Genomic DNA, 27,994 nt, shown 5'->3' with positions numbered 1-27,994 from the left:
CTTGGCCGCCTAAGATGCCGGCCATGCGGGGACTCCTGGCGCCGCAGAACACCTTCCTGGACACCATCGCCACGCGCTTCGACGGCACGCGTGAGTCCCGACCCTCGTCCCACTATCTCCCGGACCAGCTGTCCCTAGCCAGGGTTCCCTCTAGTCCAGTACCCTGACATCTCAGACTGGAGCCCTCCTGCTCTCGCCTTCCCTTCCCCGAGCCCCACTTTAAGCTGGGACCACCGTCTCCTTTCAGATGCCGTTTCTGAAAAATTCAAAGTCAACGCTGCCCCAGACCAGGCGAAATGACTAGAACTCTCAGTCTGGGAGCCGGGCATGCTCTCTGTGCCTGGGGGAGAGAACCCGGAGCTACTTAATCTAATCTATCCCATCCCTGCGTCTGGCGCTGTCCCATCGACTACCCTCGAACTGGCAGGTTGGGGAGTGAGGCAAGGAAGCGTCAAGAGACAGCCCAGAGGCTTAAAAAACTGCTGTAGAAAAGAGGTTTGCAAACCAGGATAGAGTAAACCGGTCTCCGGAGAGCACTGTTGGTTCAAGCTCACCTCACTGCCTAAACCCACTGAGCCCGTCTATCCCCAAATAGACAGGTTTGGGGACTCCCACCAAGACTGGGGAAGTTTGGAGAAGGCAACCAGAGTTCTGAATTATGGTTTTCTATGGCTCTGAACCCTGGAAAGTCGTGAAAGCTCCCTTCCTTCTCCTCCTCCCTCAAACTACCGCCACCCACCCCCACCCCCCACCACCCCGCAGTGGGGCTTCCCAGCTCTCTACCTCAGTCTCTGGCTCCTCATAGAGGGTGGAAGCCCCTCTCTGAGGACCCCTTCAGGCTTCTCCCTCTGCTTTGCCTGCACTTGGCTCCCGTAGCCTGCTGATTCAGTGCCCCCCACCCCCCAATACGTTCCTGGCTCCAGGCTGCCAGAGCTCAGCTACCGTCCTTACACCCCCATTGTGGATCACATTCACTAACTCCCGAGCCAGGTCAGGCAGCTGGGGCTCAGGCAGAGTGCAGAATAGATGATGGCTTGAATCGCCTTTCCCAGCGAGGCTCAGTGGGAGGAGCCAAATGGTCCACCTGAGCACCTGGCAGGTGAGGGAACCTGGCCGAGGCTGGGGTGGGGCTGAGGCGGTCCTAGAACTGGTCCTGCAGTTCTCCTGCAGACATCCCCAGTCCCACTCCTTACCCCTGGCTGGTCAGCTCACACTCCAGAGAGCAGAGCACCCACACAGGGCTGCGTTCACCAGCCTCAGGGCTCAGGTATGCCGATTCTCAAATACACTTACACACGATGCTAAGAATGGGTCCTTGCAGGGCACTGACACACAGGCGACATCCTAACTCCAGTTCATGAACAGCTCCTGTCCTAACCCTCCCCCAGCCCCCCAGCCCAAACACTCGCAGGCAGGAGTCCCAAGATTGTCACACCCCCCCTTTGATGGCAGGCAGTGTTAAAGGAAGGCAGTAGACCTCGTGTCCCTTCACCACACACCCGCTCTGAGAGGTGCTCTCTTGCAGATAGTAACTTCGTGCTGGGCAACGCCCAGGTGGCGGGGCTCTTCCCCGTGGTCTACTGCTCTGATGGCTTCTGTGACCTCACGGGTTTCTCCCGGGCCGAGGTCATGCAGCGGGGCTGCGCCTGCTCCTTCCTCTATGGGCCAGACACAAGTGAGCTCGTCCGCCAACAGATCCGCAAGGCCCTGGATGAGCACAAGGAGTTCAAGGCTGAGCTGATCCTGTACCGGAAGAGTGGTGAGGGGCCGTCTGGCCAGCCTGCCTTACTTTCTTGGTCTCACCCAGCCTGGTACCCACCCCATCCACAGTCCCTCCTTTCCACTCCCATCTTCATCTCCCCATCTCATCCCATCTTCCCACATTCCCATCTCCTTTTTCTCAACCTTCTTGGGTCCTCACCACAATCTCAATCAGTCCTCTATTTCCCATCTTGGATTTCCCCCCGCCCCCAGCAGAAGAATTTGCCCATCTTACTTAGCAGGACAGATCTCTGAACACACATGTCTGAATGTCCACTCTGCTCTCCCTTGCCCTTCCTCTCCCTGCTCGATCGAGCCTGAGTGTCCTAAGTGGAGCTGGCTTGTGCCTTAACTAAGGGGTGTCAATGGCCCCTCTGTCATCTTGGGCAGCACAGAAAATGGGAGCTGAGCTGTGTCTTCATGCCCAGGGCTCCCGTTCTGGTGTCTCCTGGATGTGATACCCATAAAGAATGAGAAAGGGGAGGTGGCCCTCTTCCTGGTCTCTCACAAGGACATCAGTGAAACCAAGAACCGAGGGGGGCCTGACAGCTGGAAGGAGTCAGGTGGGTGTCCAGGGGCCACTGATCTGGCTGCTCTGCCTGGGGTGTTGGGTACCTCAGCCTGGGTGGGGCCGTGGTACCCAGCGTGGGCTTGAGGGCCCCCCACCCTACCCGCACTGACTGACTCCTGCTCTGCTGTCTAAGAAGCCTGTGGCTCTCTCATCTCTGCAGGCCCAGGTGGGAAAGCTTGCTGAGACACAGTTGGAGTTGTTGGGGTTTTTTTTAAGATTTTTTGGGTTCGGACCATCTTTAAAGTCTTTATTGAGTTTGTTAAACATTGCTTCTGTTTGATGTTTTGGTTTTTTGGCTGTCAAGCACATGGGATCTTAGCTCCCTGACCAGGGATCGAACCCACACCCTTTGCATTAGAAGGCGGTCTTAACCATTGGACCACCAGGGAAGTCCCAAAAGCTGGAGTTTTGACGTCAACTTTACTAAGAAACGGAAAAAAACACATTCCACTAGTGTCCATGAAGTACCATTTTCCCACTGATTAGTGAGGCCCACCTGGTTCCTTTTCTTCATACAAACCTGTCTGGGGAGCCCTAGCTAAAACCCTCCTTTAAGTCCTTGTGGTCTTTCCCCTCTTGCATCCTCTTAGGGCTTGGGAGTGCCCTTTGGACAGCTCACAGAGCTGTTAACGGAAGCTGCCACAAGGCCTCTTTGCCATTTGCTAATGCTGGGATACTCTTCCCATCCCCCAGCTAAGGGTTGCAGCAACTCTGCCCCTTGGCCTCCTGCTAGCTCAGCACTCCCCCACTCTGGGAACCATCTCCCCACTCCTCTCTCAGGCCTTTCCTAGTGGAGATCCTCTCCTGCCTTGCCCCGGTCCCCCTCCTAGAAGAAGGCACTGGGAGGAGGGTCCATATGCACCCTCAGCACTGCTCGTTGCTGGGGTTGTTGGCAAATGACTCTAGGAAGTGAGAAACGCTGGAGCCCCAGCTCTGAATAGTCTAACTAGTCAATGAGCCAGTCCCTGGGCCAGCACCAGGTGTCTACCCCCACACCCCAGGGTTAAGTGTGTGCGCGCCCCCCGCCCTTCTCTCCAGCCCTTGTTCTTTTGCAGGTGGTGGCCGACGCCGATATGGCCGGGCTGGATCCAAAGGTTTCAATGCCAACCGGCGACGGAGCCGGGCTGTGCTCTACCACCTGTCTGGGCACCTGCAGAAGCAGCCCAAGGGCAAGCACAAGCTCAATAAGGTGGACTGTGCGCTAGGGTGTGTGTGGGAGGGGGGCCCTGGGGGGGCAGGCTGAGGAGATGGAGAAGGGGAACGGAGCCGACCACAGAGAGACTGCTCAGGGGGCCACTCAGGCTCCACTAGCATTTCGGGAGTTGTGGCGAGAGTGTCACCTGCCTGAGTTGTCAAAGGTAAAAGGAGGAGTTTGGACCCTGGAGTCAGATGGCCCTTGGCTCAGTGTTGGCTCCTCTGCTAAGCAGCTGTGTGACCTTGGCTGAGTCACTGGAGCTCCCTAATGCTCAGTCTTCTGATCTATAACCAGTGGGCTCTAAAACCTGTGCCAGAGGTGGTTTTGAGAATGCAGGGAGAGAAAGGAGGCCAGACTCTATCCAAACTCAGCCTGTGCCAATTTACTGTCCTCCCTGCCTGGCCCTGCCCTGCCTCTCATTAGGGGGTGTTTGGGGAGAAGCCAAATCTGCCTGAGTACAAGGTAGCCGCCATCCGGAAGTCGCCCTTCATCCTGCTGCACTGTGGGGCGCTGAGGGCCACTTGGGATGGCTTCATCCTGCTGGCCACCCTCTACGTGGCTGTCACCGTGCCCTACAGCGTGTGCGTGAGCACAGCCCGGGAGCCCAGTGCCGCCCGTGGCCCCCCCAGTGTCTGCGACCTGGCCGTGGAGGTCCTCTTCATTCTCGGTATGTGCACTCTGCGTCCCACCCCTGGCGACCCCCGGGCTTTGGTGGGGATAGTCTGCATGGCTTCCACTGCCCCCTGCTGTCCCCCTGGCCCTCCCTTTGTTTATGACCCGTGGCCTTTGAAATAGGACCACGGGTCCATATGTCCCCACTGCTAATGGGTCACTTGACCGCGACCGAGTCATAGCCTCTCCAAGCCTGTTTCTCCCATCATCAAATAGGCATAACAGTACCTACCCTTTGCAGTTACTGTGAAAACTAAGACGATGCATATAAAGGGCCCAGGCCAGTGTCACATACTGAGCCAGGGGCCCAAAAAAGTGTGGCTTCTCCCCAACCCACGCTGAGTCCCGCCCTGACTTCCCACAGATATTGTGCTGAATTTCCGTACCACGTTCGTGTCCAAGTCAGGCCAGGTGGTGTTTGCCCCCAAGTCCATTTGCCTCCACTACGTTACCACGTGGTTCCTGTTGGATGTCATTGCAGCGCTGCCCTTTGACCTGCTGCACGCCTTCAAGGTCAATGTGGTCAGTGCGGTCGGGCTGGGCGGGCTCGGGGGTGGGACGGGCCAGGCCAGCCCTGGGGTGACTGCCCCGCCTCCCCCCACTGCAGTACTTCGGGGCGCACCTGCTGAAGACAGTGCGACTCCTGCGGCTGCTTCGCCTGCTCCCCCGGCTGGACCGCTACTCGCAGTACAGCGCCGTGGTGCTGACCCTGCTCATGGCCGTGTTTGCCCTGCTCGCCCACTGGGTGGCCTGCGTCTGGTTCTACATTGGCCAGCGGGAAATTGAGAGCAGCGCCTCGGAGCTGCCCGAGATTGGTACTGGAGGCTGCTTGCATGTGTGTGTGTGTGTGTGTGTGTGTGTGTATGTACATGTGCCCAAGGAATCTGTTCACTCAAGGGTGTGTGTGTCAGGGAAATGTGAGTTCAAGTGTGTGTCAGGGGATATCTGTGAGCTGATACAAGGTGTCAGAGAGATGTGTGCAAGCCTGCGTGTGTACATGCTCACAGCTGTGTGTCTGGGGCGTGTGTGCGAGTATGTGTGTGTGTGTGAGGGGGAGACGGGGGCTGGTGTGTGTGTGCAGAGGGGAGTGTGACAGAGCCTCCCCCTCAAGGCAGGCCCACTCTCCAGCAGCCCCTTATTGTGGAAAAAGCCTGGTAGGCTGCCTGGGAGAGGCTGTTCACCCATCGTGGCCTCCTCGTGGTCAAGCCTGTGGCACTTGCTTCTGTTCCCTGCCCACCTGGGAAGCCCACCCCTCTCAGGAGACCTCTCTCCCATGGTCTCCCATGGTCTCCCATGGTCTCCCATGATCAGGGGCTCCTCACATGCCTGGCACTTTCCCACCAATCTCTTGGAAGCTCATTCTCCACCACCTTGGCTCCTAAGGCCCCTTCCCCGCTCTTTTTGCCTCCGGCAGCACGTTCTCTCATCCGTGTCAGCCTCCCCCTGCCTGAAAAGCAGCCGTTCCCTGCGCCCCACCAGTGTCTTCACTCTCCTTCATTTCACCTCCACGCTCACAGCTCCTCCCTCTGCTTACCTCCCACTCACGACTTAACTCCTGCCAGGAGGGCTTCCACCCCCACTGCTCAACCCAAAATGTCACCCTGCAGGTCACAGTGACCTTCTGGGACCAAACCCTTATCCCCTTGAAGTCCCCAGAGCACCTGACCCTGCCAGCCACCTCTCTGCCCCAGGATGAGGCCTCCTCCTGCCCCGGGCTTTCCTCAGACCCCTCCTCCCCCACCTTGCTCTCCCTGGGCGACTCCACTGGCACCACTGCGTGAACATCTCAGCTTCCGTCCTCTCTCCAAACCATTCTGTTCCAAAACTGAACACACCTTCTTCCGCCCACGCCCTCCAGCCCTCTGGCAACTTCCTGGTAACTGGCCTTTAGCCCCGGTTTCCAGTCAGTGGGCAAGAGGCCAGCTGCTCGGACGCCCCCCTATGACTACCTGCTCCTTGGTGGGGTCAGTCACCCGGAGTCCAGGTTGGCTTTAGACACGTGCTCTGATCAGTGCCCGGGGACGAGGAGACTTCTGTGAATCCTCCCCCATTCACAAAGCCCACGGAGACTGGTGTGTAGCCCAGAGGCCCACTTGGATATTCCCCAAAGCTCTAGTTGCTGAGCACAGGAACCAGAATGTTCCAGACAGTGTCAGCTCCTTGGCACCTGCCCTTCCCAGAGGGAGGCTGTGGTGGAGGCAGCTCTGAGGTCAGAGGATTGGGAGATAGGTAATGGTGACGCAAAGCCCTGACCCCAAAGTCGTGTGTGTGTGCATTAGCGCTCAGTTGTGTCTGACTCTTTGTGACCCCATGGACTTTAGCCCACCAGGCTCCTCTGTCGGTGAAATTCTCCAGTCAAGAATACTGGAGTGGGTTGCCATTTCCTACTCCAAGGGATCTTCCCCACCCAAGGATTGAACCCAAGTCTCTTGAGACTCCTGCAAATCCCTGGGGTCAGTTGCCTTCCCCAGCAGGATCCAGACGCCTGAGTCTTGCGTCCACGTGAATTCTCCATTCTGACCACCTCACAGGGCTTGCTGAGATGACATGAAGAGCACCTTTGGCTCCCAGAGGAGCTCTGAGCCCCTCCATGGAGAGCATGGGGGTTGTAGGGGGCTGTCTGACTGTTTTGCAGATCATACCTTGAACCCTAAGTTCCAGAGGGTTTTTCTGTTTGGGGCTGGTACTAGTTCACATTAGGAACTTCCCTGTAGCTCAAACAGTAAAGAATTTGCCTGAAGTTCAGGGGACCCGGGTTTGATCCCTGGGTCAGGAATCCTCTGGAGAAGGGAATGGCAACCCACTCCAGTATTCTTGCCTGGAGAATCCCATGGACAGAGAAGCCTGGCAGGCTACAGTCTGTGGGGTCACAAAGAGTCGGACATGACTGAGCGACTAACACACACACTAGTTCACTCTAGGGGAGTTTCCAAGTCCTTCACAATTTCATCTGCCCCTTCCTTCTCCAGGGAAACTACCCTTAACTGGGTGGGACCTGCACCCAGACCTGCTGAAATCCACCCAGGCAGGGATGTCCGTTGGGGAGAGTGGCACTCCCTGCTGGCCCAGCTCTGTCTGGTGGGAGGTGCCTTCCCTTGGCCTCCTTGCCTTGGTTCTGGGCAGCTGCACTGCCCCGGGTGTGGACACAGAGTTCCGACCCCAGAGTCCCATTAGCCCAGTGGAGATGGGCTGGATTTTCAAAAGTTGGTGCTAAATACTGAGGGAGGTCGTTTGGGGACATCAGCCTCCAGAACAGCCTCTGCAGTTGACCCTTCACGAGCAGAGGCAGTATCCCACCACCAGCATCAGAGGCTGTGGACGCCCCAGGACCAAGACTACATGAGGAGGGGCTCCTCCCTTCATCCTGCTCCTTCTCCTGCCTCCAGCCCCCTCCCTCTCCCCCAGCAACTGGCTTCACCTCAGCGGCCCACCTAAATAACGACTGAAGAGCTCTGTACACTTCCCTGTGTTCTCACATCTCAAGTAACAGGAGGGCGAGTCCTCGCCTTGGCTCAGGATTTCACATATACCCCCAACTCCTCAGCCTGGAGCTTGCTCCCCAGCGTGGACCCCACATTCTAGCTAAGCTACTTGCCTGTACTTGCTGCCAGTTCTAGGTTAGTCCAGGCCTTTCCCTAGATCAGGAATGAGCCCCTCTCAGTTTCTTTATCTCAAAACCACCCATCCTCTGAGACCAAGCACCAGTGCCCCCTCTTTCAGGAAGTCGTCTAACTCTGGCCCATAGCATATGGGTTTGAGCCCCACCCCAGGGCCCTCAGGTGCTGGGTACATTTTTCCCCTGCAGGAAGCTCCTGGGGGTCACCTGGCTCCTGGCACATGTGTGAGGTTCCTGAATGAAGGGCTGGGGGTGAGAGGAGGGGTGTGAGGACCACAGGGGGCTGTGTGTGTGCTGTTAGGGTGAGTGTGGATTAGGGGTCTGGGGAGGGGTATGTGGAAAGGTGGGTCCAACCGCAGCCTGTGATCCTGAGCCCACCCTCTGGACCCCTGTGCTAGAGCTTCCCTCTCTCCCTGGCTTTCCGTGGCCCCCACCTCTGCCAGGACTCTTGGGGCCTCTGTGGACCCTGGGGACCTTCATCTAACACCTTAGAATTCCCACATCCCTCCAGGTGGACTGAGTGACTTTGGGCAGCTGTGGGCTCCTGAGAGACCCCAGTACGCAGTCCCACCCCCTCTAAAGTCTGACCAGAGAATGTGGGGTTGATGGGGAGACTGGGGCGATCTTCATTGTCCTCCCAGTGTCCCTGGCTGGCCTGTGTCTGTGTGTGTGCAGAGCCTCTGTGTTCATTACCTCTGTGCTCATGTCCATGCAGGTGTGTCCCTCTCCTACCTGGCTGTCAGTGTGCAAGCACCTGTGTGTCCTCGTCTCTCTCCCAAGTGTGCACAGGCATGGCTGTGCTCCTGGAACTGTGCTCACACGTGTGTGTCCTTGTCCTCTTGACTGCGTGGAGCACAACTATAGCCTCAATGGGGTATAGGCACACATCCGTGTTGCCGTGCCCGAGAACATGTGCACGAGGTTGGGTGGCGTGTGTGGTTGTGGGGCAGGATGGGACTGAATGGAGGATGGCTTTCCGGAGCTCAGAGAAAAAGTGAGAAGAGTCTAGGAGGATCAGGCAGAGGAGGGGGGCCTGGGAGTGAGGCTGGGGCTGGTACAGCGAGCCCACCAGCCCCTGTGCCCCCTCCAGCTGGGCTCACTGCCTGGTTTTAGTGCCACCGTGGGGAGGAGGGTGCAGCACTTCTCACTGCAGCCTCAGCACCTAGAGACACCGTCTGGGGAGATGACAGTCTCATCCTCATGGGCTTGTCTTGGTGAGGATCAAGGGAGGATGGGGTGTGCAAGGCTGGCAGAGGAGGGACACACCTGGAAAGAAGCATGAGGGTGGGTCTGCAGCCAGGTGCCCCCTCACCCCAGGGGAAGCAGCATGCACACGGTGGCCACAGTGCAGCAGTGCCATCCTGCCCTCTCCCCAGGCTGGCTGCAGGAGCTGGCCCGCCGACTGGAGACCCCCTACTACCTGGTGGGCCGGAGCCCTGCCGCAGGGAACAGCTCGGGCCAGAGTGACAACTGTAGCAGCAGCTTCGGCGAGGCCAACAGGACCGGGCCTGAGCTCCTGGGCGGCCCCTCACTGCGCAGCGCCTACATCACCTCCCTCTACTTCGCGCTCAGCAGCCTCACCAGCGTGGGCTTCGGCAACGTGTCCGCCAACACGGACACGGAGAAGATCTTCTCCATCTGCACCATGCTCATCGGCGGTGAGGCCTGCCCCGCTTCCGGTCCAGGGCCCCGTCCCAGACTCATGACCTCGGCCATGCCCCGGCCTCCCCACCCCCAGCAGGGTCCCCAGGTCCTTCCCCGAGGTGCGTCTGCCTTAGAGGAACAGGGAACCCGAGGCCAGGGCCGGGAGAGGCCACACGGCAGCCGGGGCCTCGCCTAGCGTGGGGGCGGAGTGGGAGCTGGGGGGACAGGTGTGTCCAGCACGTGGCTGGCCGGGCTGGGCAGGTCCTGGAGGTGACCCCTCTGCCCCCCTCCCCAGCCCTGATGCACGCGGTGGTGTTTGGGAACGTGACGGCCATCATCCAGCGCATGTACGCCCGCCGCTTTCTGTACCACAGCCGCACCCGCGACCTGCGCGACTACATCCGCATCCACCGCATCCCCAAGCCCCTCAAGCAGCGCATGCTCGAGTACTTCCAGGCGACCTGGGCGGTGAACAACGGTATCGACACCACAGAGGTGCGCAGGCCTCCAGGGCCGGCCCTTCCAGCCTCTGCTCCTTCCAGGAGCGTGCGCTCCGCCCAAGATTCCGCGGACCGGGCTGGAGGGCAAGGGAGGCAGCATTCTGACCTCCGTGCCTCCGCTCTCTCCTGGGGAGACAGCGGGGAGGAGCAGAAGGCAGCCAAGCCGGCTCGAAGGCCCCTCTCCACCATCGTTAGATCTACAGGCCCTGCTCACTGACGTCCAAGCCCAAGGCCTGGTGGAGAAAAGCAGGGCTGCTGGAGGGGAGGGAGGCCGGTCCCTCCCACGCCTCCCCTTGCTCCTCAGGCTCTCCGGGTGGAAAGGGCTGGCGGGAGGCTGCTCCCATTCTCCACTCTGACCTTCCCCACCTGGTGCCACCCGCAGCTGCTGCAGAGCCTCCCAGACGAGCTCCGCGCTGACATCGCCATGCACCTGCACAAGGAGGTCCTGCAGCTGCCCCTGTTCGAGGCGGCCAGCCGGGGCTGCCTGCGGGCGCTGTCCCTGGCCTTGCGGCCCGCCTTCTGCACGCCGGGCGAGTACCTCATCCACCAGGGCGACGCCCTCCAGGCCCTCTACTTCGTCTGCTCTGGCTCCATGGAGGTGCTCAAGGGCGGAACTGTGCTCGCCATCCTAGGTTTGTGAGGGCGAAGTGGAGGATGCCAGGGCTGGGGAGCGGGGCGGGTGGAACCATGGTCCCTTCTGCAGAGAGATGTGGGCAAGGCCTCCAGGGAGAAGCAGCCAGGGTGGGGTCGGTAGCAGCCGTGGAGCCCTAGGCAAAGCTAAGAGCGGACCCGGTGACCACCAGGTGGCAACACGAAGAAGTGACCTCATCTCCTGGATTTCGGGAGGCCAGGATGAGAGCCAAGTGCCAGCCTTTGGTCTGTGAGAGGACGGAAGGGAGCACTTTCTGTCAAGGGGGAAAAATCAAATGCTAAAGATTCAAGTGCTGGCAAGTGTTCAGGCAGGAAAAAGGGAGGCATGAACGCTATTTTTTTTCTTTTAATTTATTGAAGTATAGTTGATTTACAATGTGTTAATTTCTGCTTTATGGTAAAGTGATTCAGTTATACATATATATACACAATCTTTTTAATATTTTTTTCCATTATGGTTTATCATAGAATATTGAATATACTCCCTTCGCTGCACAGCAGGACCTTGTTGTTTATCTATTCTATATATAATAGATTGCATCTGCTGATCCCAACCTCCCACTCCCTCCCTCCCTATCTTCCCTCCCCCTTGGCAACCATAAGTCTGTTCTCTATGTCTGTGAGTCTGTTTCTGTTTTGTAGATAAGTTCGTTTGTGTCATAGTTTAGATTCCACATATAAGTGGTATCATATGGCATTTCTCTCTCTTTCTGACTGACTTCACTTAGTATGATAATCTCTAGTTCCACCCATGTTGTTACGAATGGCATTATTTCATTCTTTTTTATGGCTGAGCAGTATTCCCATATACATATATACATACATGCCGTCTCTTCTTTATCCATGTGTTGGTCAATGTACATCTAGGTTGTTTCTATGTCTTGACTGTTGTAAACAGTAATGCTATGAACATAGGGGTGCTTGTATTTTTCTGAACTAGAGTTTTGTCTGGATATTTGCCCAGGAGTGGGATTGTTGGACCACATGGCAACTCTCTTTTTAGTTTTTTGAGGAATCTCCATGCTGTTTTCCATAGTGGCAGCATCAACTCAAATTCCCACCCACAGTGTACGAGGGTTCCCTTTTCTCCACACCCTCTCCAGCATTTGTTATTTGTAGACTTTTCAATAATGGCCATTCTGACCAGTGTGACGTGGTACTTCATTGGAGTTTTAGCTTGCATTTCTCTAATAAGTAGCGATGTTGAGCATCTTTTCATATGCCTGTTGCCTATCTGTATGTTTTCTTTGGAGAAATGTCTGTTTAGTTCTAATGCCCATTTTTTTGATCGGGTTGTTTTTTGCTGTGATTATGGTTGTTGTTGAGTTGTATGAGTTGCTTGTATATTTTGGAAATTAAGCTCGTTGGTCATATCATTTGCAAATATTTTCTCCAAATATATTCCATAGATTGTCTTTTCATTTTGTTTATGGTTTCCTTTGCTGTGCAAAAGCTTGTATTTGATTAGGTCCATCTGTTTATTTTTGCTTTTATTTCTATTGCCCTGGGAGATTGACCTAAAAAATTACTAGTATAATTTATGTCAGAGAATGTTTTGCCCATGTCCTCTTCTAGGGCTTTTACAGTACCATGTCTTATGTTTTTGAGCCACTTTGAGTTTATTTTTGTGTATGGTGAGAGGGAGTGTTCTAAGTTCATTGATTTACATGCAGCTGTCCAACTTTCCCACACCACTTGCTGAAGAGCCTGTTTTTTCTCCATTGTATATTCTTGCCTCCTTTGTCGAAGATTAATCGACTGTATGTGTGTGTATGCCATTTTTGTTAGAAAACAGGAGATGCTACTCTCCTAGAGCAGGCCCGGGATTGAGATGGGTGACAACAGAGCTCAGGCTCCAAATACATTTCCCTTCTTGGCAAAAGAAAAGACTGATCCTTAGATCAGTCCCTTAGATAAGAGGGAGAGATTGCAGTTGTGGAAGGGATGTGGTAACAGTGCTGGCCCCAGGGGTCCTACAGTGGAGCCAGCCCTGCATCCAGGCCCTTACATGCTTCAACTCACGCAAACCTCACAAAACCCAGCCGGGAGAAACTATTGCCAGTCTTGTTTTGCATGGAAGGAGACTGAGACTCTGAGAAGTTAATGAGTCGGCAGGCCACTAGGGCTAGAACCTGGCCTGCTAACTCAACCTCAGGCTTCAGACGTTGTGCTCTTAAGTGCTCTGCTCTGGGGAGAGTCCTCCCGCAAAAAGGGCGCGATTTCAGGGTGGTGGGCGACACGGGGCTGCAGGCTCCAGGGCTGTGGGGACGCTGTGGTCTCTGTGGGGAACAGAGGGCCTCACATACAGATGGAAGGTGCCCGGACCACAGCCAGTCCTCAGGCAGCAGTGCTTGCACACTCCCTGTGGGGACAGCTGCTGCTGCCTGGAGAGGCTGGAGTTTGTCACTCACCTGGAGAACCACCTGGCCAGCAGCAACCGTGTGTCCATCCTCTCGTCTCTGAGGATGGTCTTCCAACAGGAACAGAAGAAAGAAATACCATGAGAACCGAGAGAGGCATTGCTCACAAGTTTGGCTTCTGGCCCTACGTGCAGTTAATGCCAGGACCCTGAGCAAATGGAATTATGGCCATTCACGTATGGCTGGCAATCCGGGAGAAATTATGAGGAACTGGAGATAAATCAGAAAGGCAAAAAAGCAGATTTTGACAGTTGCAAACTGGTCACTCCAAAGCAAGATTGTCCAGTGGATTATTAAGCAGATGGCTTTCAGCTTGGAGCTGAGGAAGCAGCGTGGCTGGCAGCTGGCATGGGTCCTGCAAGAATCCCTCTTTGATGCCAGGCGCCAGGTCTCAGAATGCCCGTATCTGGTGTGAAGGCAGCCTCAAGGAGGGCCGCTGCCCACGGCCCACCTTTGCTTCCAGAATTCTCCACGCTGGGACGTACGCCACCTTTGATCCGTCCTGTCCCTGCCCGTATGTTCCAGATGAACGGTTTCCTCTGTTGACTTGGCTGCACTGGACGCCCTGATGGACGCCTGGCTCCCTAGCCTTCATGATAGCCTGGTTTTCTGCTTTGCCTTCACCCCATCTCCCACCTGCCTCCTTAGTTGAACATGCAGGTGCTTGCTGCCTGCTCCTGGCATCTAAGGCTCACGCATCTCTAGCAGTATCAATTCTGGCCTCTACCCCTGTGTATAAACTAACAGCTAAGCATGCAAAGTTAGTTATGGGGGAGGACAGAGGCAAGACAAAGGGAGATGAGCTGAGTGGTGGTGTGGGGAGGACCTCACACGCCTTGATGAGTTGAGCTGGAAGCTCTGGCTGAGGTCAGCTGGAAGCTGGTCCCCAAGACCAGTGGCACGGAACTCCATCCTTGGTCCTGTCCTATCTCTTGTTTTTCTCTCCCCTCTTGGATGAGAACAAGAAATACATCCTTATCCTATTTCCAGATGACACACATGAGGAGAGAGAGCTCATTCATCAGATGATCACACTGAGATCCAAACAGCTCTCAGAAGGAACCAGAAGGATGGCCGGGAGCCAAGAAAATAAGATTTAACGATGATGCGTTCTACACTTAAGTTTGAGCAAAAGTCCGTGAACATTTAGAGGAGGCCTTTAAGCTCAGTGAGTTCTGCTGGCAGCGGGAGGCAGCCCACAGCGGGGGTGGCGGCAAGCCATCTTTTTCCTTAAGGATGAGGAAAAGCTGTCTAATCTTGTGAAATGTCTGGCTGTGGGCTGAGCTTCCTTGTGAGGGCCATGAGTGCTCTGCCCAAGCCCCGGTGGCCAGCCATCCCTGATGGGAATCAGCTATAGGGGATTCTTGTTGAGAGGGAAGGGAAGGAAATGAACTTTGACCGACCATCTATGTGACCAATACTTTATACAAACTCATTTAATCCTCATGTCCCTGATTGGAGACATCCTATTTCATTGATTCTAAGTCATATGTTCCCCCCACACCCCCCTCCCACCCTGCAATTTAACATCTCTTGAGATTGGGGTGCGGACTCGAATTGATGCCATTTTACTATCGCTGTCAGCCAGGTGGCAGTCTCACTTGGGTGGTGGGGAACCCCTCCGTTGACACCTTCTGGTAAGATGAAGAAAGCACCACAGACTCAGTTCAGGACAGGATCTGCCATGTAGAAGAGGCACCAAGGCTCGGTGCAATAACATGACCCTCCCTCCCCCCAACACACACACAGCACTAACTTGCTGGTTCCACATACTGGTTCCTAGACAAGCTCCATCTGAATCACCCACGGGGCTTAAAAACAATTGCGTGGGCTCCAGTAGATATTATGATTCTGTACATAGTGATGGGGCTCCTTCCCTGGGGAGTCTGATAGGTTTAACTTTCCCAGAGGATTCTGATCCACATGCAACTTGGAGACCATTAGACTTAAAACTTGGGTGTTTCAGCACAGTGCTTTGACCCCAAAGGTGACTGAGCACCCGGGCCACCGGGCTGTTCTGAGAAGCCAGTGAGGCGGGCAGCGGGGGCTGGCCAGCGTCTGGGCCCCCCCGCTCCTGTCCTGGCTGGAGAGGCCCCAGGCATCCCCTGTCTGGTGGCTGAGGGACAGGGCTTGCTGACCTCTGCTGGCTCTTCTCAGGGAAGGGAGACCTGATCGGCTGTGAGCTGCCCCGGCGTGAGCAGGTGGTCAAGGCCAACGCCGATGTGAAGGGGCTGACGTACTGCGTCCTACAGTGTTTGCAGCTGGCCGGGCTGCATGAGAGCCTGGCACTGTACCCCGAGTTTGCCCCCCGCTTCAGCCGGGGCCTCCGAGGGGAGCTCAGCTACAACCTGGGTGCTGGTGGAGGCCCCGCCGAGGTGAGGGCGCTGGGTCTGTGCGCGGGAGGGCTGGAGGCCTGGGGAGTTGGAAAGGGGGTCCGTGGGGGTGCTGTGTGAGTGCATGGCCTGGTGTGAGCGCATGGCCTGGTGTGAGCACTGCATGCATGATGGGGGTGGCTCCACACTCTCCCGCCCCTTCACTCCCTCACACCAGCCCTTAGAGCCCAGCCCTGTCCTGCTCAGCCACCTCTCCTGCTCTCCCTGGCCCAGGAGAGTCTGACCAAACCCACTGGTACCAGACAAGGAGGCTGTGTGCAGGGGATGGGCGGTGCCCTCAGGTCAGGCCACCTCTGCAAAGTGCGCTGCCATGACCCAGGACCACTCTGAGGGGGCTTTTGAGTTTCCCTGCCTTATGTCACTAATTCCAAACCAGTTTTTAGTACCGGGTCCTCCTGGACAGTTCAGTGTGCCTCAGAGACCAAGTAGAGAGACAGCGTGTCCGTGCTTGGCTAGAATTTTGAGGGACAGTGAACGCCTCCAGGGCTGGTGGCTTTGAGATGGCAGCAGGAAAACACCCCTTCCCCCTGCTGAGCCTCCTCCTCAGGAGATAAGAGACACCCACATCTGTTTTAACAAAAACAGCTCCTGGCTTCTAGGACCGTGAGACCTGGCAGGGAGAGTGAGTGGGACACTGGGGTGCTATCCATGCTGAGTCCCTGCCCCTGCTCTCCCCAGGCGGACACCAGCTCCCTGAGTGGCGACAACACCCTCATGTCCACCCTGGAGGAGAAGGAGACAGACGGGGAGCAGGGCCCCGCAGCCTCCCCAGCCCCAGCTGATGAGCCCTCCAGCCCCCTGCTGTCCCCTGGCTGCACCTCCTCGTCCTCAGCTGCCAAGCTGCTATCCCCGCGGCGAACTGTGCCCCGGTCCCGGCTGGGTGGCAGAGGGCGGCCAGGCAGGGCTGGGGCTTTGCAGGCTGAGGCCGGCCCCTCAACTCACCCTCGGAGCTTGGAGGGGCTGCGGCTGCCCCCCGTGCCATGGAATGTGCCCCCAGATCTGAGCCCCAGGTGAGCGAGCTCTGGGCCACTGAAGTCAGGCAGAGCTAGTGACAGGGCTGGGTCCCCAGCCAGCCACACTGCTGCCCTGGATGCCCATCCTTCCATCCTAACCCCTCTCAGCCTCCTCCAGGAAGCCCCCTTGACTACCCCACCTCCTCCCTGCCCCAACTCCACCATTCAGGCCATGCACTGCTCAGAACTCTTGCTGTTTCATACCGCTCAAGCTAGAAACTGCAAGCTCCTAGGGAAAAAGGGACCACGTGTTCCACCCTTCTCTTGGGACCCCAAGCCCCTGGCCTAGCTCCAGCTCTTGTAGCTTCTGTGGACAGTGGGGCATCTTGTCCTGTAAAACAGAACACTGCAGTGTCTGTCTGTTGACTGATTTGTTGCCCTGGCGCCTGCGTCCGCAGGGTCGTAGATGGGATTGAGGACGGCTGTGGCTCCGACCAGCCCCAGTTCTCCTTCCGTGTGAGGCAGTCTGGCCCGGAATGTAGCAGCAGCCCTTCTCCTGGACCAGGTACTAGGGCTCAGTCCGTGGGGAGGCTGGCAGAGCAGGCCCCTTGCCCTGGGGGCCTCTGAGAAACTGGCAGGGCACAGACTTTGGATGCCTTCTTGCCCTCATCCATCTGCATGGTTTGGGCGGGGGAGTTTGGTGGGTAACACCAGCACCTTGGTGTTGGAAGGTAGCTGAAATGGAGCTTAGATCTCTGCTGCCAGCTTCCTATCTGTAAAAAGGTGGTTGTGCATGTTAAATGAGATAATGTTGTTAAAACCCTTAGAAGTGTCTGGCCCACTGCGGGAGATACAGGGCTGGGGAAGCAGAGTTGAAAATGACCACCGGGCAGGCCCGGCAGCCCTCAGAGTGTCCCCTAGCCTGGAAGACAGAACAAGAGACAATCACGAAGGCAGCTTCCCAAGGGGGAAGCCCGAGTCAGTGTGCCCGAGGCTCCCTGGCGGTTTGCACTGGATTCAGCAACTCGGGCAAGGTTACAAATGGCTGCTCCTGGCGGCAGGCCTGGCCAGGCCAGTGTGGTCTGTGCTCACCAGGCAGAGGCCTGGACCCCGCGCTATCTTCATTGACCAGCCCTGGCTGGTAACCCCTTCCTACTGTCCACAGAGAACGGCCTGCTCACTGTCCCCCTTGGGCCCAGCGAGGTGAGGAACACAGACACGCTGGACAAGCTTCGGCAGGCGGTGGGTGAGGGGCCAGGTGGGGTGTGCCTGCTGTTGGCGGGTCCCGGCTCCACTCTGACCACGCCCACCCTCCCTGCAGGTGATGGAGCTGTCTGAGCAGGTGCTGCAGATGCGGGAGGGGCTGCAGTCCCTTCGCCAGGCTGTGCAGCTGGTCCTGGCACCCCGAGGGGAGGGCCCCTGCCCGGCCGGGGCCTCTGGGCTGCTGCAGCCCCTGTGTGTGGACACTGGGGCATCCTCCTGCTGCCTACAGCCCTCAGCTGGCTCTGTCTTGAGTGGGACCTGGCCCCACCCTCGTCCAGGGCCCCCTCCCCTCATGGCTCCCTGGCCCTGGGGCCCCCCTGCATCTCAGAGCTCACCATGGCCTCGAGCCACTGCTTTTTGGACCTCCACCTCTGACTCGGAGCCCCCAGGCTCAGGAGAACTCTGCCCTGAGCCCAGCACCCCTGGCTTACCGCCTCCCGAGGAAGGGGCTAGGACTGGGCCCCCGGAGCCCATGACCCAGGCTGAGGCTGCCAGCACCGGAGAGCCCCCACCAGCTTCGGGGGGCCACGCCTTGCCCTGGGAGCCCCATAGCCTGGAGATGGTGCTTATCGGCTGCCACGGCTCTGGTACAGTCCAGTGGACCCAGGAAGAAGGCACAGGGGTCTGACCACCAGCCTCAGAACTCAGTGTTGCCAGACCTGCTTCCATCTGCTGCTCTGCCCAAGCTCAGGGTGGAGAAGGGGACAGCCACCCCCCACCCACCGGGGACTCCGTGCTACCTGCGGACTCAGGGCAGGGAGCTAGACAGCAAATGAACGCCTGGCCCCGGACTCACAGGGTGGACGGGAACTTCAGGGGCAGGCCCCAGCCCAGGAATCTCTGGGCTCCTACTCCTGGGGCCCTTGCTCCCCTCAGCCTGCTCCTCTGACCACCCTGTCGCCCTCTGCAGGCTGGGGGGCAGTGGCCCGAGGCCCAGGAGGGGTTCTGCTATCCCCTGCATGTGCCCCTGCCTCACCTGTCACCATGTTTTTTATATTAAAAAGAGAATAAAGAAACTACTTTGGAACTCAATGCTTTGTATTTACAAAAGAAAAATAATAAAAGAAAAGTCTGAAGCTATTAATAATCAGCTGAAGACAGGGAGCAAAGGCGGGAATCTGGGGGAAAGGGCAGGATCGTCTGCAGAGAGAAGGAGGGGCTCTGGCACTAAGGAAGCTGAGGGTCCCAGCCTCAGGTGCTTCCCCAGGGCCAGCCCCACCCTCCCGCAGAGGCTCAGATCGAGGGGCCAGGAGCCGAGTCTCCCGCTGCCCACTCTGGTTTCTCCAAGAGCCTGAGTCTCCAGCTCCAGGGGCTGGGATGGCAGGGGACACTGAGGCCAGAGAGAGCCCATGGGTCCCACCGCCACTCCTCACTGTGGCGTGATCTTGGCAGCCTCGGCCCGAATGAGGGCAATGAGGTCCTGGTTGATAAGGAAGACAAATCGCAGGCTGGCAATCTGTGGGCAGGAGAGAAGGGTGGCTGAGGATGGAGGTGAGTCAGGCTAGGGCCAGGCCTACACTCTGGCTCACCACACCCCAGGGTTCACTGTGGCCTTTCCACCTCTCCCCAGCTCACCTCCACTACTGAGTTGTTGCTAAGGCGCCACTTGGAGCCACACAGCACAGGCCGTCCATCAATGTAGATGGGCCGCCGGCCCTCATTGGCAATGAAGAAATCACCATTGTTTTTCAATTTGATGACACCTATGGGAAAAGAAAGGAAAGGGCTATGATGGGATGAGGGAAGCTAGAAAAGGGTCTGAAACCCACATGTACCCTCTGCTTCCTGGGGACACTACAAGGCACCCAGCACCCCTAAGTTAGGGATCTTAAAATGCCAGCTCCTCAGCCCCTGTCTGTCCCCAAGGTTCCCATGGAGGTCAAGTCCCGGGGCTGGAGGGACTTCCTCATGCTGCTTCCTGCAGATACCTTGCTTCCGGGAGATCTTCCAGGCCGGACCCTCCAGGGACAGGTCCACATCAATCTGGTTGTCCTTGGTCGCTCTGCCGAGGGTGATCTGGGAAAATGGGGCAGGTGAGGGCTGGGACCTGAGGAACGGGAGGGGTCCACACAGGCCAGGGAAAGATGAGAGATCAGGACCAGACATAGAAAGGGCTGTGAGGGGAAGATCCACAGGGGGGGAACCTCGCAAGGGGGTGTGGGGATGGGGACGAGGACAGGGAGGGCTGGGCTGGCCTCACCTCTCTAGAGCGCATCAGGTACCGCACCATGCGGCCCCGCAGCACTGCCAGGGTCTGGTTGTCGAAGTCTGGGGAGCTCATGCCTGGGGGAGAGCAGTTCGTGTCAGAGAAGAGCCCCACTGTGGAAGGCAGGGAACCAGGCCAGGATCCCCTGAGGGAAAGGAGCTACAGGTCTAGGAGAGGAGGGTAAGGCCAGCCCAGCAACCAGGGTGCTCGAGGTGTGGTGAAGGGAGTGGGAGCTCGAGCTTGCTGGCCCCCCGGACTCCTCACCTGTGATGCTATCTACCAGCACCTGCCACTTATGGAGTTCCTGTTCCAGCTGCCGAATCTCCCGTTTCTGGCGCCGGTCAGCCACGGTCAGCTCTGGGGTGAGGTGGGGTGTAAGGGGTGAGGTCACCGGCACCTGGTACTATTCCTTTCTGTTCCAGCAGGAGCTCCCACCCCCTCAACGTTCCCACCAGGGCACGCTCACCATGTTCCAGGACTTCATCTCGCATGTCCCTGGGGGGCGAGAAGAGAAGGATGAATCAAGCTCCAATTCAAGCTTACCTGCCATCACTATTAGGTACTATTTGGCTCACTAGGGTCCCGCAGCCCAGCGGCCCTGTAGGCTGCTCCTCTGGTCCCAGCCGAGCCTCCTTCCCTGGAGTAGGGGTCATGTACAAAGGGTGGAGGTTGGGGTAAGGAGGGCTTAGCAGGGAGACCAGGCACCAACAGCTGCAGCTGGGACTCCAGGCCGAATATGGGCTGGGCTCCATGCTCTGCAGTGAGAGGCAGGGCTGGGTGGTGCGGGAGCTGCCTTGGGAGTCCTTGGGGGACACACGGCTCTCTGTGCCCTGCTTGTGACCCCAGCCACTCACTTGAGCTTACTGTCATCAATCAAGTCCTCTGCGTCGGAAAAGTTCAGCACTTGGTCCCCCTTGGGCAGCGGCTGCACTGAACGAAGGACGGAGGGAGGGTCAGTGCCAATGCTCCCACTCACCCCCGAGACGCTGGGCAGACAATGAGCAAATGGGACAAACTGTAGGGAGAGCCCTGTGGGGACGGCCTCGCGCTGAAATCAACAACAGCGACCTGGACACGGGTAACGAGTGCGTGCAGATCAGACTGCGTGCTACTCTGGCACAGAGCATCCCAGGGTTAGCTGGGGCAGAGGTGGTTCTAGAAAGTGCAGGGAATGAAAGCTGACCTTTGTGCGCTCTCTCAGTGTGCGAAGAGTTCCCGCTTACAGAACTTGCTCTGTGCAGGGAAGGCACGACTACAAGCTGTACGTTACAGACGAGCAAACAGAGGGCGGGTTAAGCTCTGTGACTTGAGTTCAGGACAGAATCAGAAATCAAGGTTGCTTTCCTGATTCCAAGTCTAAACTGCTCCCTATACTACATCACATGCTCCAAACATTTCCTGCCACAAGGAGCTGAGAGGCACAGGACAGTCAAGTCTCATTCAGGAGGTGTCAGAAGGGAGCCTTAAAGCCAGTGTTTTCAAACTGTGGGTCATGACGGGTTAACAGGCCATGAAATGCCTTTTCTTTCCAAAAAATAGAAATGGAATACAATCAAATGTAGTCAGATATCCACCAGATAATAGGATAAATACTGACTTTTTTTTAATGAAAAAGTTTTATGGAAGTTTTTCAGTTCTTTGTGGTCAAAATGTAGAAAGGGCTAGGGTCCCCAAATCTGAGAATTCCTGCTTCATGGTCAGTGGTTCCTAGGATTGCAATGTCTGCTCAGCAAGAGCTCCACTAGCTAGTGAAACTGCTGGCTTAGGAGCCTGACAACCCCTGAGATGTCATCACTGCTGGGGAAGCAACAGGGAGGCTGTACAGCAGCCACAAATGCTCCATCACTACCGCCTCTCCCCCCGCCGCCGTCACCTTAGTCCAGACTGGGTGGGAGATGGGGCTGGGGCAGTCACCCTGCCACAGCTGCCTGAATCCTACCAACCTAACACCCAGCTGACTTGAAAAGTAAGCAATTTATGCTCCCTATTGCTAGAGACTCCAAGCACCAAATAGCCAAGAAATCAAATACTCACAAAACATGACTCTTGAAAAGTTATACCTTTACGTTAGCAAATTTACACAAGATAACTTTCAAAAGAGTGACAAAGGAGCTAGCTGTAGCAGCAAAAATAAACTTTATCCGGTGTCTGCTCTCTCTGTGGGAGGTCAGTGACAGCTGAGCCTGGGCGAGCAGCAGAGATCTGGAAGCTGCAGGAATAAAGGAGGTGGCGCACTGCATACTGAATTCAAAGATCCTCAGGAAGAGAAGATGGGGCCTCTCCTGACAAGATTTCCTAAAATCCTCTGGTAGGAATCTTCTATTATCCAGAAGCTACAAGACCTAGTGAGTAGGGTGAAGGGCAGAACCACGGCCTGATTTTCAGATCAGTGTGAACCACTACATGGCAGCCAACACGCAATAGTACTTAAGAAGCGAGAGTAAAGTGTGCTCGGACTATGCAGGTCTGACCCTGAATCTTAAATCCAACTGAAGAGTTTCTTCCCATCCAATCGGACCACTTTCCTAATACTCATTAGGAGAGTGAGTGTCTTGTTGGCAAGGGAAGAGAGCGATTGGAGAGCATTCCGACCCCTGGGAAAGAGAAAGACAGGCAGCCTGGGTGTGAAGCCCCCGCGGGGATTTCTGAGTGGCCTGAAGGCAGCCCCACAGCCTGGTGGGAGGAAAGTGGAGAGAGGGAAAGGACAGAAAGGCTTAGAGAAAAAGGTCTTTATCTCCAAGGAAGGAAAGGGGGGAGGGTGAGCACCGAAAGAGACTTTTGCATTTTACTCAAGTTTGAAAGTTACTCATGAAGAAAATATTAACGTGGTATTTATGTAATTGTCAAACATGTCAAAAAAGCAAACTAATCGAGAAGTGGGAGACCCTTTGTTCAGTCTTTCTGCTCAGGATTCTAGGCAATTCTGGCTACCTTTACCATCAAGACCATTCCAGCCATGCTCCCTCCCTTTGGAAGTGGTTTCTGCTGCAAAAAGAGGTGAACAAGACCCTGGGAACCACTGAGTATTTGTTACAAGGCACTGAGGGCGGCTGCATCCAGCCCCCTCCACACTCATACATACGCACCCCCACGCTGCCAGATCCTGGGCCCAGTTACCTGTCTGGTCCTCCAATAGGTAATACTGCTTCATGAGCTGCCAGTGGGCCTGCAGAGCCTTGGCAGTACGGGCCAGGTAGAAGGCATCGGGGTGTCTGTGCAGCAGGTCCTGGAAGGTCTCCAAGGTGGGCTGGCTGGTCTGGAGGGCAGGGAGTATGCTCTGGGCATCAGGGTTTCCTTGTCCTGCCCCTGCCTCACCATCTGAGCCCCCTGCCCCAGTCCCCATCAGGAGATGGAAAAAGTGACAGCTCCTGCCAGCCAGGAGCCAGGCTTGGCTCTCCCAGAGGACCCCGTCCAGAGGCCCTGCAGGTGTCCATGTGTCTGCAGGGTAGGTCCCCAGGCAGTACAGCCTCCCTGCAGTCAGTTTTCCAGGTGACTGGTTCCCACCCTACCCTCTAGCCTTACTGGCCCTCAGCCTTACCGATCCCACTTTGCTCAGCAGCTGTTCCTCAGCCTTGCTAAACAGTGCCTTGCTCTGGATGGCTGCAATGGCCTCTGGGTGCAGCTGTCTCATGGCCTGGCAGGCCAGCCTGGGAAGAAAGGAGACAGAAAGCACGGCAGGGTTGAAGACATGGTGTCAAGCAATCTGGGGTTCCTACTTCTTCAAAGCCTGCAGGCCTTTGCGATCCACAACTCAAAGATCCAGGCCCTCAACAGAAGAGCCCGAGGGTCATGAGCAAGGCACCTGTGGCCTCGTGGGTTTGTCAAAAACGTGAACAGGCAATTCAGAAAACTCAGGCTCCTGTGCTCAACCCTGCGAGGAGACTCAAGGGCACAGCTGCCTAGAGGCCAGTCCTGAGGGCAATCCTAAGACCAGTTGCTGTTCCTGCCCCAAGACCTTCGCCCTTACTTGGCTAAAGCGGCCACCCACTAGACACCTCCTCTTCCCCAAACCACGCCCTGCGCATTTCCTGGTGTATCAGGGCTGTGGCTATAGCTTAAGTGGCACCAGTGTCTGTGGGGTAGAAGATGGATGTTAAGCATTATTCTGATAACGTCAAATGAAGTGCCCGAGGAGGAAGTGTGTGTGTTGTGCGTGTGCACAGGTGTATCTGGAACTTGGACTGCTAGAACTAGAAGGGACCCTGGTGTTCTTCTGTTCCAACCACTTCTTATGAAGGAAGAAACTGTGGGAGGTCAGTGTGGGAAAGCTGAAGGGGACCGCCCTAAACCACCATGCATATGGCAGTAAGACAGGGCTCCCAGCATTCATTCTGGTGTTTTCTCTAGTGCTACTTCCTCGGCTTCCAGGCCCTTTTTCTCAGCATCCAGCCTGGACTAGCAAGGTTGATATCGGGAAGAAGCTTCCCCCCAAAGCCTGGGAGGTCTTGGTATCATCTCAGAGAATTCCAGGCCCCAGGGAGCCATGCCTCCCAGCCCCCTCCCTTGTACAATTCTTTCTGTTCCAGAACCAAATCCTGGTGTCCCCAGTACCGTGCTGCCACCGGGGCCAGCTCACTCACTTGGAGATGACAGGATCGTAGAGCAGGGCATACCAGCGCTCCTGGACTTCCCGCAGGGTGAAGCGGCAGCTGAACTTCACACCCAGGTGGACAGATGTCAGGTCATTGGTCTGCAAGACCCCAGAGCAGTTTGTTCCAGCTTTGGAACTGGGAAATACCCTCCCATGCCACCTCCAGACACTGCCAGGCTAGCTGGGGGCTGAGAACTGGCAGCAGTGGGGAAAAGGGAACAAGACCCCTGTGGTAGGAAGCACTACCTGCAGCACGGCACTGATGAGCAGGAGGTCGTCCGCAGGCTTCCAGCGGCCCAGGTCCTTGGTCACCTGCAGCGGCTGTTTGCTCTTCTTCACACGCTTGGTGAGTCCAGGGGCTGGGGCAGGGCTGGGTGGCACCGGTGTGCTGGGGGTCTTGGACACCTGGGCAGAGGGCAGGAGTAGAGTGAGCTCAGAGCTGGCACCAGGGCAGCTGGGGTTTCAGACCCAGAGCTTTGTACAGCCCCACCCAACAAGAAGCCACAGGCAGGGAGCTCAGCTTTCTAATACCAGCCCCTCCCCGTTCCCGCCCCCATCAAAGTACTTCTACACAGTCCTAGACCATATGGGGTCTTCTTTTTGGTGATGGTGCCCCCAGCCCCGGTGTGGAGGGTGGGTGGGGAGGATACCAGGAAAACACTCTTGCTGGTACAGTGTCTGGGGCCAGAGCAATGCCACCTGGGGGTTATTTTTACACCCAGCAATGCTGGGAACAGGCTGTCTGCTCCCAGAATAGATGCACGCTCTATGCCTCCCACACAGAATGTGATACAGGATGCGCTGACAGGGTGGTGGTGGTGGGGGGTATGCAGCAAGAAAGCGGGAGTAGTGAGATGGGCTCCCAGGAGGGAGGCATCTAAGGTTGGGGCTGGGGCGGCTTGATCCTCTCACAAGCCTCCTCTGCAGGGCTCTTGCCAGCTGGCGGAGGTTGTGGGGAAACACGAAATCTGGCACTGGCCCCCACCCCCTGCTACTCCCCATTCTCCCAATCCTCACCTTCTTCTTCTCACTGGAGGAAGGTTCGCTCCCCGAACAGCGCCCTGGTTCCACCCCACTGGCCCCCTTCGCCCGGGTAGAGGACTTAGCCAGGCTGCTCTCCACCAGCTCATCATCGAACTTCTTCCTCTTGATGAACCTGTGAAGAGTGAACCTACTCAGTGAGCTCTCCACGCCCCACCCCCAGTACCCACTCACCCACACCCAGCCTCCAAAGAAGAGCAGGTTCCCAGCAGTCAGAGTGCTCACTGCTCTGGCTCAGTGGTCGAGGCATGGAACCTCTATGCTCCACCCCTCTGAGATGACAGGGTACCACACTACAAAGACTTCACATCAAAGACCTAAGATCTCCCTCCCTTGGTCAGTCTCAAGGAGATACTCAGTAAGGTCAGGAAAAGCACAAGCCTCTGCCAACGCAGGCCCCAGAGGGGTGCAGGGGTGAAGGCATGCTGCAGTCTCAGTTTCTGGCCCTTCAAATCCTTATTACCTAGAGGAGCTTCTCCGTTTAGGGATGGTTCCCAAGGCCTGAGAGGAGGCCCGCTTCTGCCCTGCCAGTGACTCCTCATCCTCTGAGCGGCTGGCAGTGCCCGATGCCATGAGGGATGAATCTAGCAGCCCCTGAGAATCTAGAAAAAAGAGAAGTGGTGAAGTCAGAGCTCCTAATTGCCAAGCAGAGCCTTGAGCCTCTGCACAGGGGACCCCTCCTCAGCCCCCCTTTCCCAGCCAGCCCTCTTGGTCCCTCCCCTGCCTCCTTCACATTTGAGGTTTTAAGGTGGGAGTTCCTTGGCCATCCAGTCCCATCTGGGCCCAGACCTTCCACGCTGGGCAGTTCTCCCGGTGCCACGTGTCATGTCGTGCAGCACATGGTGCTCAGGTCAGACTGGTGATGCCGACACACCGGGCTCTGGGCATAACTGCTCCCTCTGCCATCAAAATGCAGCCATGCCAAAGAGCAGCAGCTCAACAGAAAGTCAGTCAACTGTGGCCTCTGCCGAGAGGTACGTGGGTGGTGCTGGCCCAGGGGGAGGTGGCAATGCCCAGCCAGGACCGAAAGACACACGTGCCAGGCACGGGGTGGAATCAGCAGATGCTTGGCGCCTGAGCGTTTGGGGAGCTGGCCCGGCCTCATACTACCTTTGTCCATCCTCTTACAGTCCCAAAGCCACTGGTTCCAAACCACAGGGCTAGAAGGAAGGGTCCCACAGGCTCATCCAAGGATTCTGACCAGGTGAGCTTAGAGGCCGAGAGGAGATTCTGCAAAGGAGAAATGAGGCTCCCTGAGGCTCAGATTTCCATCTGGCCAGCCTCACCTCCTTATACTGGAACTGGTCCTCAGCATCCCATAAGCTAGCAAAAACACCAGAAAAGACACAATATATTCTGCCAATATGACCCTAATAAACCAGTAGCCTTTTGAAGGTCACCAACATCTCTGAGACAGTGATAAAAGCTAGGGACCCTAGAAAAATGTACACATTTCAGGAAGTTCACAAACCCCTCTAATTCTACTAACAGCCCCTAGGTGAAGGGCCTTGACTCCAAACTAGCAAGAAACAAAAGATTCTTGGCTCACTTTTGCTTTGTCAGCTGCCCACTCAGCTCCCCTCCCAGTCCAAAGCACGGGAAAGGAAAAGGAGATAGGACTCCAACCAGTCTACCTTTTTTTTTTTTCATTTGAAGCTTTGGGTAAAGATTTAGAGGGCGTTACTTCGTGGAAGTTGAAAAACGCGGCTTGGTCACTGAGCAAACATCAACCGCCGTCTGGGGGACCCTCGCCTAAGACCCGGAGAACTCAGGTGCTGGGGACTATCCGGTCCTGCCCCTCCTGATCAGGGACGCTTCTGACCAGGAAGCGCTCGTCAAACCGCTCCATCGGATACGGTTGGGAGTTCAGCCACTTGGGGAAAGGGTGAATAGCCCGATGCCGCCGTTACACTGAGGCAGGGTCTGCGTCCCCTTCCTTCTCTGGCCCTCCGCCCTTCGTTCTCCCCGCCAAATGCACACCCAAAGTAGGGAATTTGTCCGGGTCTGTTTCAGGGGCTCGGGATACAAGTGGTGAAGTCAGTACTGCAACTCAAAAGCAAAGCGCCGAATGAACCCTGATGCTCTCGGAGCCTTGATTCAAGCCCCAGGGGCCGGTGGCGGGGGAAGGGAGTCAACTCCCAGGCTAATTCTCACCCCACCTTTGGCATGCTACCTTTGCGCATGCGTAATTTCTCGGACCAGATTCTGGCCCAGTCCGGCCCACGCATGCGCAGATTTTCGGGGCGCTACCGGGGCGGGGCCCCAAACCTGGGGGGATCGTACCCGGCAGCATTCTGGGAAACCCCATTTCACCCCCAACTCTCCTCAGAATCCTCAAAGGCGAACCGCGAAGTCTCACCATTCCTAGGCTGCCAGTTCCAACACTTTCTCCGCGGCGACGGCAGCAGCCGCAGGGCCAAGGCCGGCTTCCGTGAGGTTCGTCTACTTCCGGGTCTACGAACTAAGGGTTGAGCAATCCCTTCCGGTTCGCCCCGACTACGTTAAGTAAAGGGGCGT

General features: G+C 56.6%; 2 protein-coding genes across 9 annotated transcripts; one reads left to right on the top strand and one right to left on the bottom strand.

The window, feature by feature from the left end:
* Positions 1 to 6: 6 nt before the first annotated feature.
* On the top strand, positions 7 to 18,669 carry KCNH3 (potassium voltage-gated channel subfamily H member 3). 5 transcript variants are annotated; one of them, XM_024991677.2, is made up of 15 exons: positions 7 to 90; positions 1,526 to 1,759; positions 2,190 to 2,324; positions 3,388 to 3,521; positions 3,951 to 4,194; positions 4,564 to 4,721; positions 4,807 to 5,014; positions 9,192 to 9,473; positions 9,755 to 9,954; positions 10,342 to 10,591; positions 15,188 to 15,405; positions 16,102 to 16,433; positions 16,835 to 16,941; positions 17,542 to 17,579; positions 17,698 to 18,658. In XM_024991677.2, the coding sequence occupies exons 1-15, from the start codon at positions 15 to 17 to the stop codon at positions 18,265 to 18,267; spliced, it is 3,186 nt and encodes a 1,061-aa protein (XP_024847445.1). In that variant the 5' UTR covers positions 7 to 14; the 3' UTR covers positions 18,268 to 18,658. The 5 variants fall into 5 exon arrangements, with proteins under 5 accessions (XP_024847445.1, XP_005206350.1, XP_024847448.1 ...); XM_005206293.5 differs by having other exon boundaries at positions 17,204 to 17,618; positions 17,698 to 17,787; XM_024991680.2 differs by having other exon boundaries at positions 17,204 to 17,579; positions 17,698 to 17,786.
* MCRS1 (microspherule protein 1) lies at positions 18,660 to 27,933 on the bottom strand. 4 transcript variants are annotated; one of them, NM_001075666.1, is given in 15 exon segments: positions 18,660 to 19,095; positions 19,215 to 19,342; positions 19,568 to 19,655; positions 19,840 to 19,922; positions 20,110 to 20,202; positions 20,312 to 20,340; positions 20,700 to 20,775; positions 22,963 to 23,101; positions 23,384 to 23,492; positions 24,426 to 24,535; positions 24,683 to 24,841; positions 25,454 to 25,592; positions 25,941 to 26,079; positions 26,588 to 26,707; positions 27,837 to 27,853. In NM_001075666.1, coding segments are annotated over 14 exon segments (1,389 nt in total). In that variant the 5' UTR covers positions 26,598 to 26,707; positions 27,837 to 27,853; the 3' UTR covers positions 18,660 to 19,008.
* Between the last annotated feature and the right edge of the window lie 61 nt (positions 27,934 to 27,994).

This window comes from Bos taurus, chromosome 5, assembly GCF_002263795.3.
Source record: "Bos taurus isolate L1 Dominette 01449 registration number 42190680 breed Hereford chromosome 5, ARS-UCD2.0, whole genome shotgun sequence".
NCBI lineage: Eukaryota > Metazoa > Chordata > Mammalia > Artiodactyla > Bovidae > Bos > Bos taurus.
This window is presented reverse-complemented; position numbering and strand designations above follow the sequence as displayed.